The 17304-nt window shown below is 32.9% G+C and overlaps 4 protein-coding genes across 11 annotated transcripts in view; 2 read left to right on the top strand and 2 right to left on the bottom strand.

Moving 5' to 3' along the window:
- Positions 1-2023, bottom strand: part of ikzf1 (IKAROS family zinc finger 1 (Ikaros)) — a 36976-nt gene extending 34953 nt beyond the window's left edge. For 3 of the 8 annotated variants that reach the window (XM_087277357.1, XM_087277355.1, XM_087277352.1), the window contains exon 1: positions 1592-1936. In XM_087277357.1, the coding sequence (XP_087133483.1) occupies positions 1592-1889 (298 nt within the window). In that variant the 5' untranslated portion in view covers positions 1890-1936. 8 annotated transcript variants of the gene reach the window in all.
- LOC147841024 (uncharacterized) overlaps positions 1-17304 on the top strand; it is a 485466-nt gene that overhangs the window by 440912 nt on the left and 27250 nt on the right. The gene's annotated exons all lie outside the window — the stretch shown is intronic.
- The window catches only part of LOC147834160 (uncharacterized), a 439063-nt gene that overhangs the window by 418043 nt on the left and 3716 nt on the right, over positions 1-17304 (bottom strand). The window lies entirely within an intron of this gene.
- Positions 1-17304, top strand: part of klc1a (kinesin light chain 1a) — a 209886-nt gene that overhangs the window by 176560 nt on the left and 16022 nt on the right. The window lies entirely within an intron of this gene.

Below are 17304 nucleotides of genomic sequence, written 5' to 3' on the forward strand. Positions count from 1 at the left end.
TGATATACAGGAACTGCATTCTGAGGCTTCGACAAAAATAAAAAGCTTTCTTTAGTAGCATCATTTACACTGGCCACACACTTGACGATGAGTGCACTCGTTTATTCACTTCATCTTTCTCTGCGCATATTCTACACATTTTAAAATCTAGAGTGCTGGAAACAATTCGCATTCGGGGATATTTCTATATTAAGATGCGCAAAAAGTAAAACAAAAACAAACAAAAACAAAAAAACATACAATGGGAAATTATTTTAACACCACGGATGTGAAAACCATTCCCCTTTTCTTTAGTGAAGCACACTTGATTAACGCAGCTTACTGAACATAAAAATTATATAATATAAAACATTTTGAACCTTTTTTGACAACAAATAAAGATAGATAATTAATAGATAATAGATAATTTATACTCCAACTTTTTAAAGTTAGGGCATCCCTGTAAAATAAAACTTTTGCTTAATTCGTTTCTCTGTTAAAAAGGTTGATGAACCAATCCTCTTAAATTGAAAGAAATGGGTCGAGCGAGGTAGGCTATATATTCACTCAATTGATCAATACAGTTTTGCTGTGTGTTTGTTGTACATATGACTTGTGTCGTGAGCACTAACAAGTGTACATGAAACCAAACAAGGACACAAAGGAGAAGCTCGAGACACACATGCAGCATCGGAAAAATGAGCAAAGAATTCGTGTAAGTTATTTTCAACTGTTTATACACTGCAAAAAACAAACAGAGGAATAACTTTCTAACAAAAAAAAAAACTTTTTTACAGATTAAAGATTAGCCTATTATTTAAAAACAGCTTTTACTCACTTCATTATTTAGTTTCAATCATTCTAAATTGAATTGCTGATAAGCAATATTTAGTACAAGCGAAAGTAAAACGTTTGGAGTTTATATTCTCGCATTATAAAGAAAATCCCGCGTAATTTATTTCTATAGCCTACTATCATTTATAGTTCGATGAACTCGATTAACTTTCGATTTCATACATTTCCCAAGACAGTATCTCTGAAAAAAATGAAGGGTTATTTTAACAGACTTCTTTTTATTCGTAGAAAACTCTTTATTGCTAAAAATAGTGAGTCATTTCCATGCTGAGCAACAGGTGCGTATCGAAAGAATGAAAGTGCGTTTAAAAGTTCAATTATACAGGATATTCACAAGGAACACAATTCGCGATTAAATTGTGTGTATTTTAATTTTATTATCAGTTAAATGACTGGGAAAATTTCACCCGACTCCACATTTGGGACATCGGGAAACTTTTTCCGTATGGAAAATTGGAAAAAAAAGATGAAACCAAAAACAAAGGAAAAGATAGGAAAACATATGACCTTTACCTAAAACCTCTAATAAAGAATCCCTCGCCTGAAGCCAAAGTATTCAAGCTTACGCGCTCAACAAACGCGCCTTTTGCCATGTCAAGTGGATTGAAGCGCTTGCACCTGCTAGAGTTCAGGACAAAATATTTCCACTACGCCAATTTTTCTCGCCCGCACTTAAAAGAACTGAAAACTTTCCTTAACTTCCCTATACTAAATGTTTGAAATTTGTGACTTGGAACAGCCTGCGAGAGTGATTTACCTGCTATTCCTTGAGTTTGCAGTATGAAGCTCTTCCAGCTGTCCCCTGCCGCTCCATGCGCACAAGTTTTCAGCGCCGCGGCTGCAGTCTGGAACTCCGCGCGCGGTCCCTCCCCTCTCCACTGCACTTCCTCCTTCCAGCCCAGCATTGCTATGTCTCTGTGCTCGTGCGAGACATTTTGCAAGCTTTTATTCCAGAGACCGAATCTGCTCGGGGAATCGAGGCAGCAGAGCTTGGCACTTCGCTTTGTATCGTGCCAATAAAAGCTGACACCCAGTAGACCATCACTGGCAGCCATGCATGAGATGGGATGAGGCGGGTTAGGACAGTGCACTGATCATTTCTTATTTATTTATTTCTCTTAAAAGAACGGGGGGTTCTTTATCTCATGTCACCTGTTTTAGTGTTATGGGAGGAACACCTTCCTTAAATGAAAAGTGAAATGATGCCTGTTTAAATGAGAAACCAAAATGTGAAATACATAGGGCCTTGTTTATTAATTAAGGATTAGCAAGGGCCATTTGACATGAAATATGTCAAATAATTTCAATTACATTACATACAGAACAAAACACTATCAATAGTAGCTAAATACAGTCAGGGTGAGTGTTTCACAACAAAATTACCCAATTCCTTCCTTAAGGATTAGTTTGCTAAAAAAAAATTATTTACAAATTATTCTCGCCAAACCTTTTGAACACAAAAGAAGATATTTTGAAGAAAGCTGAAAACCAATAACACTGACTTTCAAAGAAAAAAACAAATACTACAGGGTCAGCAATTACCATTTTTTTTCTAGTTTTCTTCAACATATCTTCTTTTGTTTTCAACTGCAAAAAAGTCAAACTCATGGTGAGTAAATGAACACAAAAACCTTTTTTGGTCACACTTTATTTTGATGGTCTGTTTGTTGACAAAGTAACATTGCAACTAATTCTCATTAAATTGTAAGTAAATTGTTAGATTGCATTTAGGGTTGGGTTTAGAGTTAGGGTCAGTGTAAGTTGACGTACTTGCTAAATTTCTTATAATCAGTTAAATGTATGTTGAAAGAGCAGTACCAACAGATATTAAGCAGACAGTCTACTAATAGTCAAATGGACAATCAAAATAGTTGGTCAACGATCCCCTTAACTACCATGTGATGATGTGTTGTTGAAGAGGCTATAAGTCACAACAGTACCTATATATATATATATATATATATTCTTCTTCTTTAGCCTTAGTACCGTATGGTTGCAGGGTCGGCTCTTTGGAACAAGCCATTAAACTTGTCCATATGATAACATCTTTTTTTTTTACACATTCTGGCCGGCCTGTCGTCTGGGCCTGTCACCCTCATACACTCATACACTACGGACAATTTAGCCTACCCAATTCACCTGCAGCATGTCTTTGGACTGTGGGGAAAACCGGAGCACCCGGAGGAAACCCACGCGAATGCAGGGAGAACATGCAAACTCCTCACAGAAATGCCAACAAAAAAAAGTTAATACTGGGAAAATCACCATTAAAATTGTCCAAATTAAGTTTAATGCAATGCATATTCCTAATACCAATATTAAAGATTTTACCACTAATAAAGTTTAAATATATTTTGTGAGGGAAATTTTTAAAATATCTTAATGGAACATGATTTTTATATAATGTTAAACTGATTGGTGGAAAAAAAAAAATTGTTTTGGCTATTCCCAAAAATTTACCTGTGCAACATAAGACCAACATCACATGGTCCAACATTACATATTTATCATTTTGACCATGTCAAGACTTGTTAGTGACATCATGAGATCAGACACCATCATGAAAAAAGTCATTCATCTTGGGACTGCTGTGCTTGATTTATTGTTTATTACATATTTGGACACACTTCTCCTAAATGTGCCCAAAACAATGTGTAAACTCAAAAGGGACCGTGCCTTTGTTGTTTCAGCTCCTAAAGTTTATTAGGGCATCTTCGTGGCCTGTTTTCAAATCATATCATAAAACAGACCTTTAACACCTGTTGACATTTTGGTTATTTATTTTGCTTGTTTGATGGTTTCTTGAGCATTTTCATTTGTATTTTAATTTCCTGTTTCTGTACAAGTCTTCTGTACAGGGCCTTATTTTGGGTGCTATATTTTTTATTTTTAATTAAAAAAATTAATTTTTTATTTCTTATTTTTTAACATGTTTAATAAAGAAAGTTTGACTTCATTATTCTGGTTGCCTTCAATTGTGGAACTCTTCAAAAACTCCACTTTAAATCAATAAATCCTAAAATGTTGCATATTAGATTGCTACTTTTGCTCAAGTGGATGATCGAAAAAGGCCTTTACTTTTAAAAGTAATGCATTAGAATATTGAGTTACTCCTCAAAAAGTAACTTGTTGCGTTACTTTATAAGTAATGCATTACGTGACTTTTGAGTTGCTTTTGAGCTACTTTTTCTTACCTAGCTGAGATTTGATCTCTTACAGAACTTTTTTCTTTTTTAAATAGAGGGACTCTGCAATTAACAGGGCACTGTATATCCTACACCTTAATTTACCTTAAAGAACACACCAAATAATTACAATTTAGCATAATACTATTTTATGAGATAATCTTATCTTTCTGACTCCAGAGCTATACATTGTATACAGATTATTGAAAGTTTATAGCAATGCATTTTCTACTTTTGTAATTTTTGTCTTATTAGTTAAGTAAAATCACTGTCCACTGAGACAATCTTCCTTTCTTCAATGCAATCAAAATATTAAGAATAGTTCCACTGTAGAAATGTAATTCAACAAAAATGTAACTCACATTACTTTTTCAAAATGTAACCCAGTATAATATTATCATAACATTACTTAGTTTTTAAAGTAATGTGTAAAGTAATGCATTACTTTATGTGTTACTTAGAATAGTAATTGTATTACATAACATTGCTCGCAATGTATTCCCTCAACTCTGCGCATTTATCATATTCAGAAGAAACTTAACCACAGGCCAGAGTTGCAGTAGTGGATTTTGAAAAAAAAAAAAAAAAAAAGAATCATTTAACTACTATAATAATAGCAGAACTTGTGATCATTGTTGGCTGGGAATAAATTAGGGAAATGCACTCCAGCACAACTGGAATTGTGTATATGCTCTGAATGCTGTGAGTGAATAAATTATCTTCTTCTTCTTCTTCTTCTTCTTCTTCTTCTTCTTTTTCTTCTTCTTCTTCTTCTTCTTCTTCTTCTTCTTCTTCTTCTTATTAATATTATTATTATTGTTGCTGTTGTTGTTGTTGTTGTTGTTGTTGTTATTTTTGTTAAGATCCTTGCATTAAATTTAAACATGGCATTTAAAATTTTATTTAGAAAAGTATGTTTAAAGTCCATATTTTAGTGAGTTGGATTAAAACAATTCTTAAATTTGTTTTGTGGAATAACTTAATTTTTCATGTTTAATAAATAAAAAAATTGTAAAAACAATAAAGATAACTTAATTGATTTGAGACAACATTAAGGAGTTCGTGTTGACAACATGTAGGACAACATGAAGGTATTTCATATTGCTGAAATCCAGGCTTTTTTACAGTGTTATTAATGTCATCAAAAAGGATTGTTTTTATTTAAGTATGTATGTCTGTATGTATGTATGTACACTCCAAAAAAAAAAAAAGGTTCCTAGAGGTTCTATATAGAACCTTGGGGTTCTATACTTGGCCAGTAGAACCTTTTTCCCAAAAAATGTTTCCATTTAGAACTCTTTGAGTGCAAAGAACCTTTTTGATTAAAATGGTTCTATAGTTTTTGATTCATAACATAATTATCTAGTAAAGATTATAAAATATGTATAAGCTATAACAGATATACAAAGCTTTTTGAGTCAAAACCTAATAAAATGAATGCTGTGGTCAAAAACTTAATCAGTGTACAGTATGATGGGATTTTTTTCATTCAGGTTTGCACATTAGCATATAACTTATATTTTATATATACTTAATATTTAACACTTTTAAAAAATTATTTTGTGAAATAAATAAAGTAACCAGTTTATTTATTTATACTGTGCTGTACCATGTTTTTATGATTTAATAATTTATTTAAAACTAATAATCATCGTCGAGGACAGGTGGTAAAGAGCCTCGAGAGTGACGGTTAATTTTTCGCAAGGGGAAGTCCACCACAGCACATCATTCACACAATATATATATATTTATATATATACTTAAAGGTTTAATATTTCACAATACATTTAGCCTGCATTTTTGTGTCCTTCATAAACAACACCTGATCTTTCATCTATGGATTATTCAAATATGTTTGGCTTCAAAAGGTTTTAATAATATCCAGGGACGGACTGGCCATATGGAGAACCGGGACCTTTCCAGGTGACCTGATGGTCAATCTAGCCTGTCATCGTGACTTTGGCCTGCCGCGCCTACACAGACTCGGTGCGGGCACGAGCGCTGCACTGCTACCTAAATAAAGAACCCTTAAATGGTTCTGAATAGAACCATCTAACTTGAATTCGAAGAACCATTTGGGGTTCTATTTAATGAACCCTTAAAATGGTTCTGTTTAGAACCTTTTTGGGGTTCCATATATGAAGCGCTTGATAGAACCGTTTCATTTAGGAGTGTATGTATGTATGTATGTATGTGTTTGTTTGTTTGTATATTTATTTATTTATTTATTTATTGCATCTTTGAATATTGTCTGCCATTGGATTTGTTCACACCCTCTCAGAAATGGAATAAAATATGAAAATGAATTAAAAGGTCACACATTCAAAAAAATGTGGGTTTCACACAATTAATTTGTGTTTGGATAACATGAAGGAATTAAGTTAACTCATTGTTTTTAACACATCTAAGTGGATTGAACTAAAAATTATTAAGTTTTCTCCCAAAAGCTCAAGAATTATGTTTCAGCTCATTTTAAATAAGTAGTTTGAACAAACAACAAACAGCATTTCTATGAGCACAGGTCAAAATTGAGTTAAACGTTAAAGGACAAAATTTTCTGCAAAATCTCTCATCATACACAAAATCTATATAGTAAGTAATTCATTTTAATCAGTAGACAGCTTTAGTGTATAAAGAATTTGAATATGATATGCTACATGCTACATGTTGTGTGTGAAGTCAGATATATAAGTCATTTATATTATATTATTGATTATTATAGTGAATAATAATTTGTCCTATTCTGCAGCTCTAACCTCATTTAGTAAGCTGTTTACAGTATGCAAGTGTTGTATACTGCAAATGCACCTTAAAGGTATCACTCCAAAAAAATGACATTTTGGTCATCATTTACCCTCCAATTAAGGTCTGTATAATTTATCAAAGACAATATATAAAAGAATGTTGGTAACCAGACAGTTAATATTTCCCATTGCCTTCTGAAGTCAACATTCTGTTTTGTGTTATGCCAGGTTATGACCCTCTTTCAGTTTGTAAACATGACACAATGTTGACATGGCAATGATTTGTTTTTTCTACAGCAGCATTTTTAAACACACCTCATCATGATATCAAACAGAAGTTGCATGAGATTAAAGCTGTACATCCTGCCGGTTTCTGGTCACGTATGAAGCGAACAGAGGAACAGCTGAGACTGTGCATTACTTGCTGGTTCCTGTGTGACTTAAGTCTATTAAAAGGATGGCTCACCCAAAAAAATGTAATTTCCTTACCATTTCCTCATGCTCAATTACTCAAGTGCTTCTAAACAGCTTTTTTTTTTTCCTTCTGATGAAACGCAAAAGAAAATATGTTTAATGATGTTGGAAAAACAGCCAGTGGCATCCAAAGTCAAAACTGAAATTAAACAGTCAATAGCTTTTCCCCAGTATTCTTACATAAAGTGTATTTTACTTAAGAAAGAAGCTCTAACAGCATTGGAATAAGTTGAGTATGAGTAAATGATCCTCAGAATTAAATTTTTTTTGGGTGAACTATCCCTTTAATTGCTTTTTTGGTGCAGAAAGAGTAGATGTACATACAAAATTCACTATACATATATATATTTTTTTAATTAACAATTAAAATTTCCATTCTTTGGCTGAGATCAAGATTGAAGCAGTGCAAACTGACCTGTTCGATATGATTAAAATATACTATTATACTCAGAGCAGATCTACTAACAATACTGCTTCCAATCATCCAAAGAGATATAATTTTTGCATTAATATTTATAGAAATAGTCAATAAATAATGAGTTAGAAAGCAATTTTGGTTTAAACAAATAGGCTTGTTTAATTCCCATGTTTTGTCATTATATTTTTAAATGATGTTTCCGGTACATTGCCTCATGGCTGTGGTATTGGTGTAATAAATGAGGGTCTTTTTTTTTCCACCCAGTGATCCAAATGTTTCACCCTTCCAGGTAGCCATATCTCTTTAGCTGCTAGTGTTGAGTCATGTTCGGCAGGAGGCCGCTCTTATCTCCCGTCTCCAGGAGGACTTTTTCAGGCAGTTGGGTGTGGGCTCAAACGGGAGCCCTGGATGATGTTGGCTTCTGTTTTTCAGGACTGCCTCTTGTTTATGTAATTGAGTGACAATTTAGAAAGCCAGTATGTTTTTCTATTTGTCATATCATAACATATGGAGTATAAACTGGCATTATTGAGGGACAATTAGCTCTTAATGAGATGGCCCTGAGGGAATGTTTCTGATGTACAGTGACTCAGCAAACTGCTGGAGCTCCAGTCATATGCAACAGGGCAGAGAGGAGACTCACAGAGCCAGCGAGTTGCATGATGACTCTGCACAAACTAAGTTTGTGTAGGCTACAATTTTAAGGGTAAGGTATCATTAATGTGATCTTTCCAGGGTAACATTTTAGTTTAGGTCACAATTCACGGTACTAACAAACCATTAACAAACACTAGCTTTCCAGTTTAAAATATTATTGACCTTTGGATTTTAGGTGGTTTAATAGGACAAAATAAAGTGTTGCAGTTTATACATTTTTAAAAGAAGAAAAAAGTTTCATTAAAGCATTAACAACCCCCCCGAAAAAAAAGTGTTTGTCATTTTTTACCTTTAGTTAAAAGAGGTCTATTTATTGTTAGTTCAGGTTTTTAAAATAAAAGCTAATTTTAATAACAAAATAATTAGCTGATTTAAAAAAGTAAAGAAAAGCTGTAGAGATAGCATATTCTTCATTGTTACTTTATGCTAATTCATATTGTTAATGGTAACAAAAAAGGAAGCTTGTGCCTTCTCACACTGTTTAAAGAATTTACTTATTTGTTTTTGTTAGTATTTCTTAACAATAAGTTGTTGTTTTTGTTGTTGTTGCTTTTGTTGTTTTTAATAAAGTCAAGCTAATGATATCTTTGGTGAATGCATTCAGAAAAAAATCCCTCTGTCCTTCCTCAATTTGATTGCCTTTTTTAAACAAATGCTGGGGGTCAGTGGAAATGTAAATTAAAAAAAAATATTTAATTTATAAAATTTGAAAATGAGTTGCATAACCATTTTGACATGGAAAATAAACATTAGTATGAAAAACAATTGGACTAAAATAAGCTAAATGCTATACAAATATAAAAATAATAATAATAACTAATAAGTGATTAGATGACTACTTAAAAAGTGAACAAACCCATTGATTTAAAAAAGTAAAAGATCTATGTGCATAATTATAAAAAAAGAAATAAAGTCTACTTAAGAATTAAAAGTTACAAAGGGTTTACTCACTATTTAAGTATCAAATCTTCTTTTCAGTGTAGATTAAATGGAATAATAGCAAATATAATAAAATAAATGAAAAAATTAAGTAGCCTACCGGAACAGGTAAAAATCATAATAATAAAAAACAAAAACAAAATATTACTAATTTATTCTTTTTTTTAGCTTAGTCCCTTTATTATTTAGGGGTCGGCACAGCGGAATGAACCGCCAACTTATCCAGCATATGTTTATGAGTGGATACCCTTCCAGCAACAACCCAACACTAAGAAATACCCATACACTCTTCATTGACACACATACACTATGGCCAATTTAGCTTATTCAATTCATTTTTGGCACAAACATGGGGAGAACATTCAAACTCCACACAGAAACGCCAACTGACCCAGCTAGGGCTCGAACCTGTTTAATGGAACAAAATAAAACATGAATTACAAAAGAAGAAGAACAATTTCATTAAAGCAATAAAAAAAAAAAAGAAAAAAAAACATATTAGACATTTTGTTTATCTATAGCAAAGAAATATCTGTTTATTGTTAGTTCAGGTTCTTAAAATAAAAGCAAAGTTTAATGACAAAATAACTAGCTGATTTTAAATAAACTACGATTAATAAAGCTGTAGAGGCAGCATATTCTTCATTGTTAGTTTATGTCAATTCATGTTGTTAATGTTAACAAAAAGGAACCTTGTGCATCCTCACACTGTTTAAATAAATTATTTGTTTGTTTTTGTTTGTAATGCTAAACTGTTTTTATTGTTTTGTTGTTTATTTTGTTTTTAAACAAACTCAAACTAATGATATACTTTGTGAATGCATTCAGAAAAACCTAGACAAAGTTCTGGGAGTCAGCGGAAATATTTAGAAGACGTAAAATCACAAAATGTAAATTAAAAAACGATTTAATTAATAAAATAAAAAAATAAGGTACATAATCATTTAAAAATCAAAAATAAACATTAGTATGAAAAACAATTGGACTAAAATAAGCTAAATGCTATACTCATAATAATAACTAAAAAGTAATACAATCAAAAAAGTAAATAAAACTAATAAAGTGACTATACTTAAAAAGTAAATAAACCCATTGACTTAAAATAAAAATAATAAGTTCAAGTGAAAAAACCTGGGAGATGCAGTGGCGCAGTAGGTAGTGCTGTCGCCTCACAGCAAGAAGGTTGCTGGGTTGCTGATTCGAACATCGGCTCATTTGGCATTTCTGTGTGGAGTTTGCATGTCTCTCTGCGTTCGTGTGGGTTTCTTCCAGGTGCTCCGGTCTCGTCCACAGACAAGCGGCACATGAATTGGGTAAGCTAAATTGTCCATAGTGTATCAGTGTGTGTGTGTGGATGTTTCCCAACGATGCGCATAAGTATAAAAAATAATTTAGGTCTACTTAAGAATTACAAGTTGGGGTTACTCACTTTTTAAGTAAAGTATCGAATCACCTTTTCAATTAAAAATAATAAAAACAAACTTAATAAAAAGGTGTAAATAAATGAACAAATAAAGTACTGTAACAGGCAGCAAAAGATAATAATCTAACATTAACAATATAAATATTTATTATATCATATTTGGGGGTATGCGGCATTAAACTTATGAAAACCCTGTCCTATACAGAAAAAGGACAAATTATTATTGTGGGAATACTACATTTGGTATAATGGATTCAATTGTTCTGTCCTGCAGATAGAGTTACATTTATAACTTAATCCATAATGACACAATATACTGTATGACAATTATACCTGCAATACTTTCCATTAGGTTTAAATGCCATCATAATATAATCATTAATACAAAACAACAATTAATACAATATCAATTTAAATTCCTACATATATTGTACATTTTAATTTTCAAAGTGTATATCTTATGTAAACCTACAGTTAAAGTAAAAGTTAGCTCCCTGTAAAATTTTAATTCTTTTAAAAATATTTTCCTTTGCCGTATATAAAGGTTTTCTTGAGACATTTTTAAACATGATAACTAATTTTAAATAACTAATGTTCTTTGTTAGGATGACAGTACACCATATTTTTCTAGTTATTTAGTTAGATATTCAGCTTAAAGTGCCCTTTTAAAAGCTTTACTTAGTTTATTAGGTTAACTAGATGAGTTTAGTTTATTAGTCAATTCATTGTACAACAGTGTTTGTTCTGTAGTCTATCAAAAATATATAATTTCTTAAGGGGGCTGTTAATATTGACAACAAAATAGTATTTTTTTGTTTTTAAATGGTAAAAACTGTATTAATTTCAGCCAAACCAAACAAAATATGACGTTTCCCACAAAAAATATGATATGAAATCATGTCAAAATGTCCTTGCTTTCTTAAACATCACTTAGAAATATCTGAAAAAGAATTTTAAAAAATCACAGGACGGCTAATTATATTTCCTTCAACTGTGTATTTTAAGCTAACCTAGATTAATATATGATTTAAAAAATTATAGCTAATTGTTTATTACACCCAATACCAACATTCAAAACCACTCATTGTTAAATGCTGACTAATCCCATGCAGTTTATGTTTGATAGGATAAAAATCCAACATCTATTATTAATTATCTAGTAATTATCTAGTTATTATTAATTAGTTAGTATTATACAGCATTAAGGCAATGAGCAAAAGAACAGAGACATTTCTCACTGCTTATTTCATGGATGTTTAAGCAGCTTCACACCTTCTAATTTATGGCATTAACATCATGTAATCCATAATTGGTTTAACTACCTAAATAAGAGGTAGGCGTTCGAGATTGGTAATCACATTAATAGTCTGCCATACTTAAATTCTTAATCTGGGTCTGAAAAAACTCACTTTATTTGGGAATGCATTATTCAGGGGGATGTCAGAGTAAATTAAATTCCCCTCTGCACACTAAAGCATCAATTTCCTTATGGTAATTATCTGCAGGAATGGATGTGTCACTGGAGGGAGTCAGGCATGCTTGACATTTAGCCTCTTTATGTGGAAATGACAAAAAAAGAAAAAAAAAAGAAAAAAAAAGACGTAAGCGGCAGAAGGGAAATTAATCTCTCGGCCGAGCGAGTATGGTGAAGACCCGAAAGGACTGTAGCTGAATCACTCATTATGTTTGTGACCCCATCTTGAAAATTGAGCCAATGATACGATGTAGACAAGAAAAAGACTAAGCTTAAGAAACTGAGAAGAGAGAAGAAGAATTGAGTTTTAAACGGTCATGCCTATAAATTTTGGGGTCTGAATCGTGGGGTGGCTTTTAAAAAAAGCTAATATTTAGATTAAAACTTTGACTAGACAATCGTTTAGGATTTGTTCACACTTGGTTTGTTTGGTCTGGACAAAAATAAAAAAAAGATACATAGTTTTAGTTTGCTTAGTGCTTACTAAATAATAAATATACATATAATATTAAATATCCTTTATACAATAGTATTTATAGTCTAATACACATATAATCCTTTCCATAAAATTTACTGGTAAATAAACATAAATGTCACAATCACCAGTGATCTAACCACCATAGATCACTAGAGATCATTCTCATTCACATGAACTACAATCCTGCCTCAAAATGAACAACATATCCAGTCATGCAACGCACACACACCTGCTTCAAGTCACCATTGATTGCAAACACTGAAGCTGCTCACGGACTGATTACTGCACTATTCATACAGCACACTAACACACAGAAGTTGCTGAGTCTTGTAAGCTGATGGTAAACGATGTGTTTTCCCTTGCCTTGCCTTCTGTGTTTAGGCCCTGCTTTGTTTTGTTTGTTTACATTGTATGCTGTCTGCCTTCTGACCTATCGCCTGTTATTAAGACTATGACTCTGGATTGCCCATACACTTCTATTTGTTCCTGTATTGACCATTGCTTGCCTGACCATTCTGTTTAATAAAACCTGCAAAAGAATCCTTACTCTGTTGTTTCAGCATCACTGTCACATTAAAATAAAGATATCATAGATAGATGCAAGGTTTTTTTTTTTTGTTTGCTAGTTTCAGTCCAGTGCAGGTATCCTTAAAATAGAAAATGCATTTGCACCTGTTTGTGTGCTCATAGGCATGCTGTTGTAAAAAGGAGCTTGGTTAGAGAATTGAACTTGTGATCGGAAGGTCCTGGCACAAACAAGGACTATAGACTGATTTTCTATGGCCACCATTTTAAAAGCGAAATCGAGGAAGAAAACCGAAAGTATCGCCTAGACACACATAGGAATGCTGTTTAACTGTTGTATATCTTATCAGCAAAGAGAAAGTGACACAAATTTGTCATTTTACCGTCTTCTGAGTGACCCGAAGATCCGTTTTGAATGGATGGTGAAACTAAAAAGGGATATCAGACTTCATTTTATGCTAAATTTGGGAAAATGGCACTAGTTAGCTAACATTTTCTTTCCCAAACACACGTTTTAGATGCCATTTATCAAACTCAAGTTAATAAACTGATTCTTTCACTATATTAGACTTGTCACAATACTGAATTTCGGTGCTGAAATCATAATAAAAAAAAAAACCTGCTGACATTTAAGCGCTGTTAAGCGTATTCTTAAACACAGCTGATTTGGCATATTATTCACCAGTGCTCAACAGAAATTACTCTGATTGGCTATGAAGGTCATCAGTTCACTGCACTTCACGGATATGTACTGAATGCAAACACAGACGAGCAATCGACTGATCTTCGTAGCTTTAAAATGCTCCAGTGTATTTGCCCCTGGTGAAGAGTGGTGAACTGATGACCTTCATGGCCAATCACAGTCATTTCTATTGAGCACTGGAGGTTTTTAAAATTTCAGTACTTGGACAACACTATAACAGACAACAAACCGATGTGCTACAGAGGACTGCATTGTTTCATTGCTCACCAGGTTACATAAGCAGATGCAGGAAAGTACAATGTTAACCTGGCGCCATAAGCTGAAGCCTAGGAGGACACTTAAGCATATTAAGGTGCGCAGTTATTTTCAGGTTGTCTTTCATCTTCTTCTGTTGTCACTCCTCCTTTTATGCTTGCGCTGTTTAGTGAGAGTCAAGACCAGTGCATGAACAGGTGATGCTTACTATCACTTGTGCGATCTGCCTCGCTCCATTCCTCCATTTCACTCTCTGCCACACCCCCCTTCTGACAAGGTTGTTATTGCAGATTAAAGCTCAACAGGCTTTGTGGTGTGAAAGACAAGCATACATATATATATATATATATATATATATATATATATATATATATATATATATATATATATATATATATATATGTGAGTGGATGTAAGTTTAGGAATTTGAACGTAATCATTGAAGGTCAAGGTGATTCGAAGTTCCCAGATGATCCTGTGTTATTCCAACACAATCTCACGGCAATTCGTAACTTTTTCATTTAGTGGCTAATTCGTACAAATTCGTACGATCTAATTCGTACATTTTAGTACGATTTGCATATCCCCCAATGACGGTTGGGTTTAGGGGTGGGGTTAGGTGCCACACCTCCTTTTTAAAATCGTACATTTTCTTACGACTGAACTCGTACGAATTCGTACGAATTAGCCACTAAACTGCCAAAACGTAAAATACTTACGTTTTCTCGTGAGATCAGGCTGGTTATTCAGTGGTTGTCGTCTCCGAGTAACATATCTTGGAATGTAATGACTTACCAATCAAAATTAAATATTTCAGTCAGCCGTGTAGTAATGCTGTTAGTTAATGTATTTGTAAAAATAAGTATTCAGCATTTAATAAATGTTCATTTTAATTATTCATCAAATTAACATTACCTAATGCATTATTAAATACAAATTTGTGCTTGTTAACATTAGGTAATGCAAGACCATTTAATGACTAAACTTTCATAAACTAACATGAACAAAACATTTAAACATATTGTAATGGATTGTTCATTGTTTGTTCATGTTAACCTTAAACCATGTAATATCCTAACAATGTGAACTACTCATTAAAGGGAAAGTTCAACTAAAAATGAAATTCTGACATAATTCACTCAGTTTCAAATCTATTTGAGTTTAGGTGTAGGAAACTGGAAGCTATTGATTTCTATAGTATTTTTTCCACACTATGGCTGTCAGTGGCTTCCAGTTTATATAAATTTTTCCCCAAAATATCTTTTTTATTGTAAGTAAATAAATTAATAGATAAATAAATAACGTCAAGATTTGTAACCAAGAGTAAGTAAATAAATTACAATTTTTGGTAAACTTTCACTTAAAATACACATGCAACACATTAAGATTATATTCTATTTTATTAAAAACAGATTTACAGCAATTATAGACACAAATATTCTAATTGTAATGTAAATACAAATGAGATAAAAAGAATAGAATGCTGAGCCATAGAAGTGTGTGTTTATAAGTGTGTGAGAATAAGTGTGTTTGGTGTTTTCCAGTACTGGGTTGCGGCTGGAAGAGCATCCGCTGCATAAAATATATGCTGGAATAGCTGGCAGTTCATTCCGTTGTGGCGACCTCTGTAGAGACTAAGCCAAATAGAGACTAAGCCAAAGGAAAATGAATGAATGAATAATAATCATAATAAATATTTTTTTTTGTTGACGATACATACAGTATCCCTTCTTAGCTAACCTCGCTTCAATAGTAAATCTATAATACTACCAGATTAATACCTTGGTTAGACAATAAAAAAGAAGAATAAAACAGTTGTCACATTTACACAATCAACAATTGTTCTACTGGTAACACTCTTTAATAGGAATAGATACAACAGGGAATATTGTGTTAAGGTAAAAGAATTTGCAATGGAGTTTATGTAGCTCACAAGGATTCACCACGTAGACTAAAGGAAAGCTTAAACTGCAAGAGACGTGTGTCTGAGCTGTGTATTGCTACTTTACTGACACCCATTTTGCTAATGAGATGCACCAATCAAATTGTGTACATTTACTAACTGTTGTAACTAAATTTAGTAACTGTTGTTAACTAACTGCTTAACCCCAGTGCTGAACTAGTTTCAGATGGTTACGTGCAAAATGATAACCATATGTTGAACACTATGTTTTTGGTACCCCAAAATCCTACAACTATATTCATATGTACCCTATGTCTTAGATGAGGTGACCCTTAAGACTCATCCATTGCTAACGTCTTTTTCTAAGTATATAGTTTAAAAGCTAACTCATGGTAATAGGCATTGCATGTGCATGATGTTACTATATATATATCAAAAGCTGAATCAAAATATGTCAGAAACACAACGCATTTTATTCTTGTGCATATATTGTCTAAATCTGTCTCATCTTGAAAAGGCTTTCAGCTTGTCATACACAGCTCATTGCGATGGGCTGAAGGTCAGTTTAGACAAAGAACTTGAAATAAAAGACAGGTCTTGTCCCTCTCACTGGCCCCAAGATGGACGTTAGTTACCAGTAAACCACATTTCCATCTCTGGAAATACCGCAGAGAGGCTTTTATTCCCACCATGGCTCAACTGACAAACTAACTGAAACAGAAGATTTTCCCTTTGCCCAACACAAATATATTCAAGCATCACTTTGAATGTTGTCTTATTTCTTCTTTTCCTGTGTACCTGAAATACATTGCCTTGTTTTGCTGCACATTTGCAGACGACACGTACGTCCACTAATGTTGCAGTCAATACCACAAAAACCAAGACAGAGTGGCTGACTACAAACCAAGATTAAGACCAAGACAGCATCAGAATATCATATTTATTTGCTTTCTCAAATTTCATTATGTTTCATAAGTATTTGCAACCACAGTAATTAGAAACAAATGGTAACACTTTTATCAAAAAACGTCACTTAATAGGATAGTTTACTCAAAAATGAAATTTTACTCCATGGACTTACTGTCAAGTGGTTCAAAACAATTTTGAGTTTGTTTTTTTCTGTTAAACACAAAAGAAGATATTCTGAAGAATGTTGAAAACCAGTAGGATTATTCACCTTATTCTTTGCTGACGAGCGGGCGCAGCCATTTGAATCTTTTTGGCTCAAGACTTCTGGTCTCATTCACTTCCATTCATTTTTAGACTTTAAAAACTGCTCGTTACGCTGCTTG

The sequence above is a fragment of the Danio rerio genome, chromosome 13 (assembly GCF_052040795.2).
Source record: "Danio rerio strain M-AB ecotype USA chromosome 13, GRCz13ab, whole genome shotgun sequence".
NCBI lineage: Eukaryota > Metazoa > Chordata > Actinopteri > Cypriniformes > Danionidae > Danio > Danio rerio.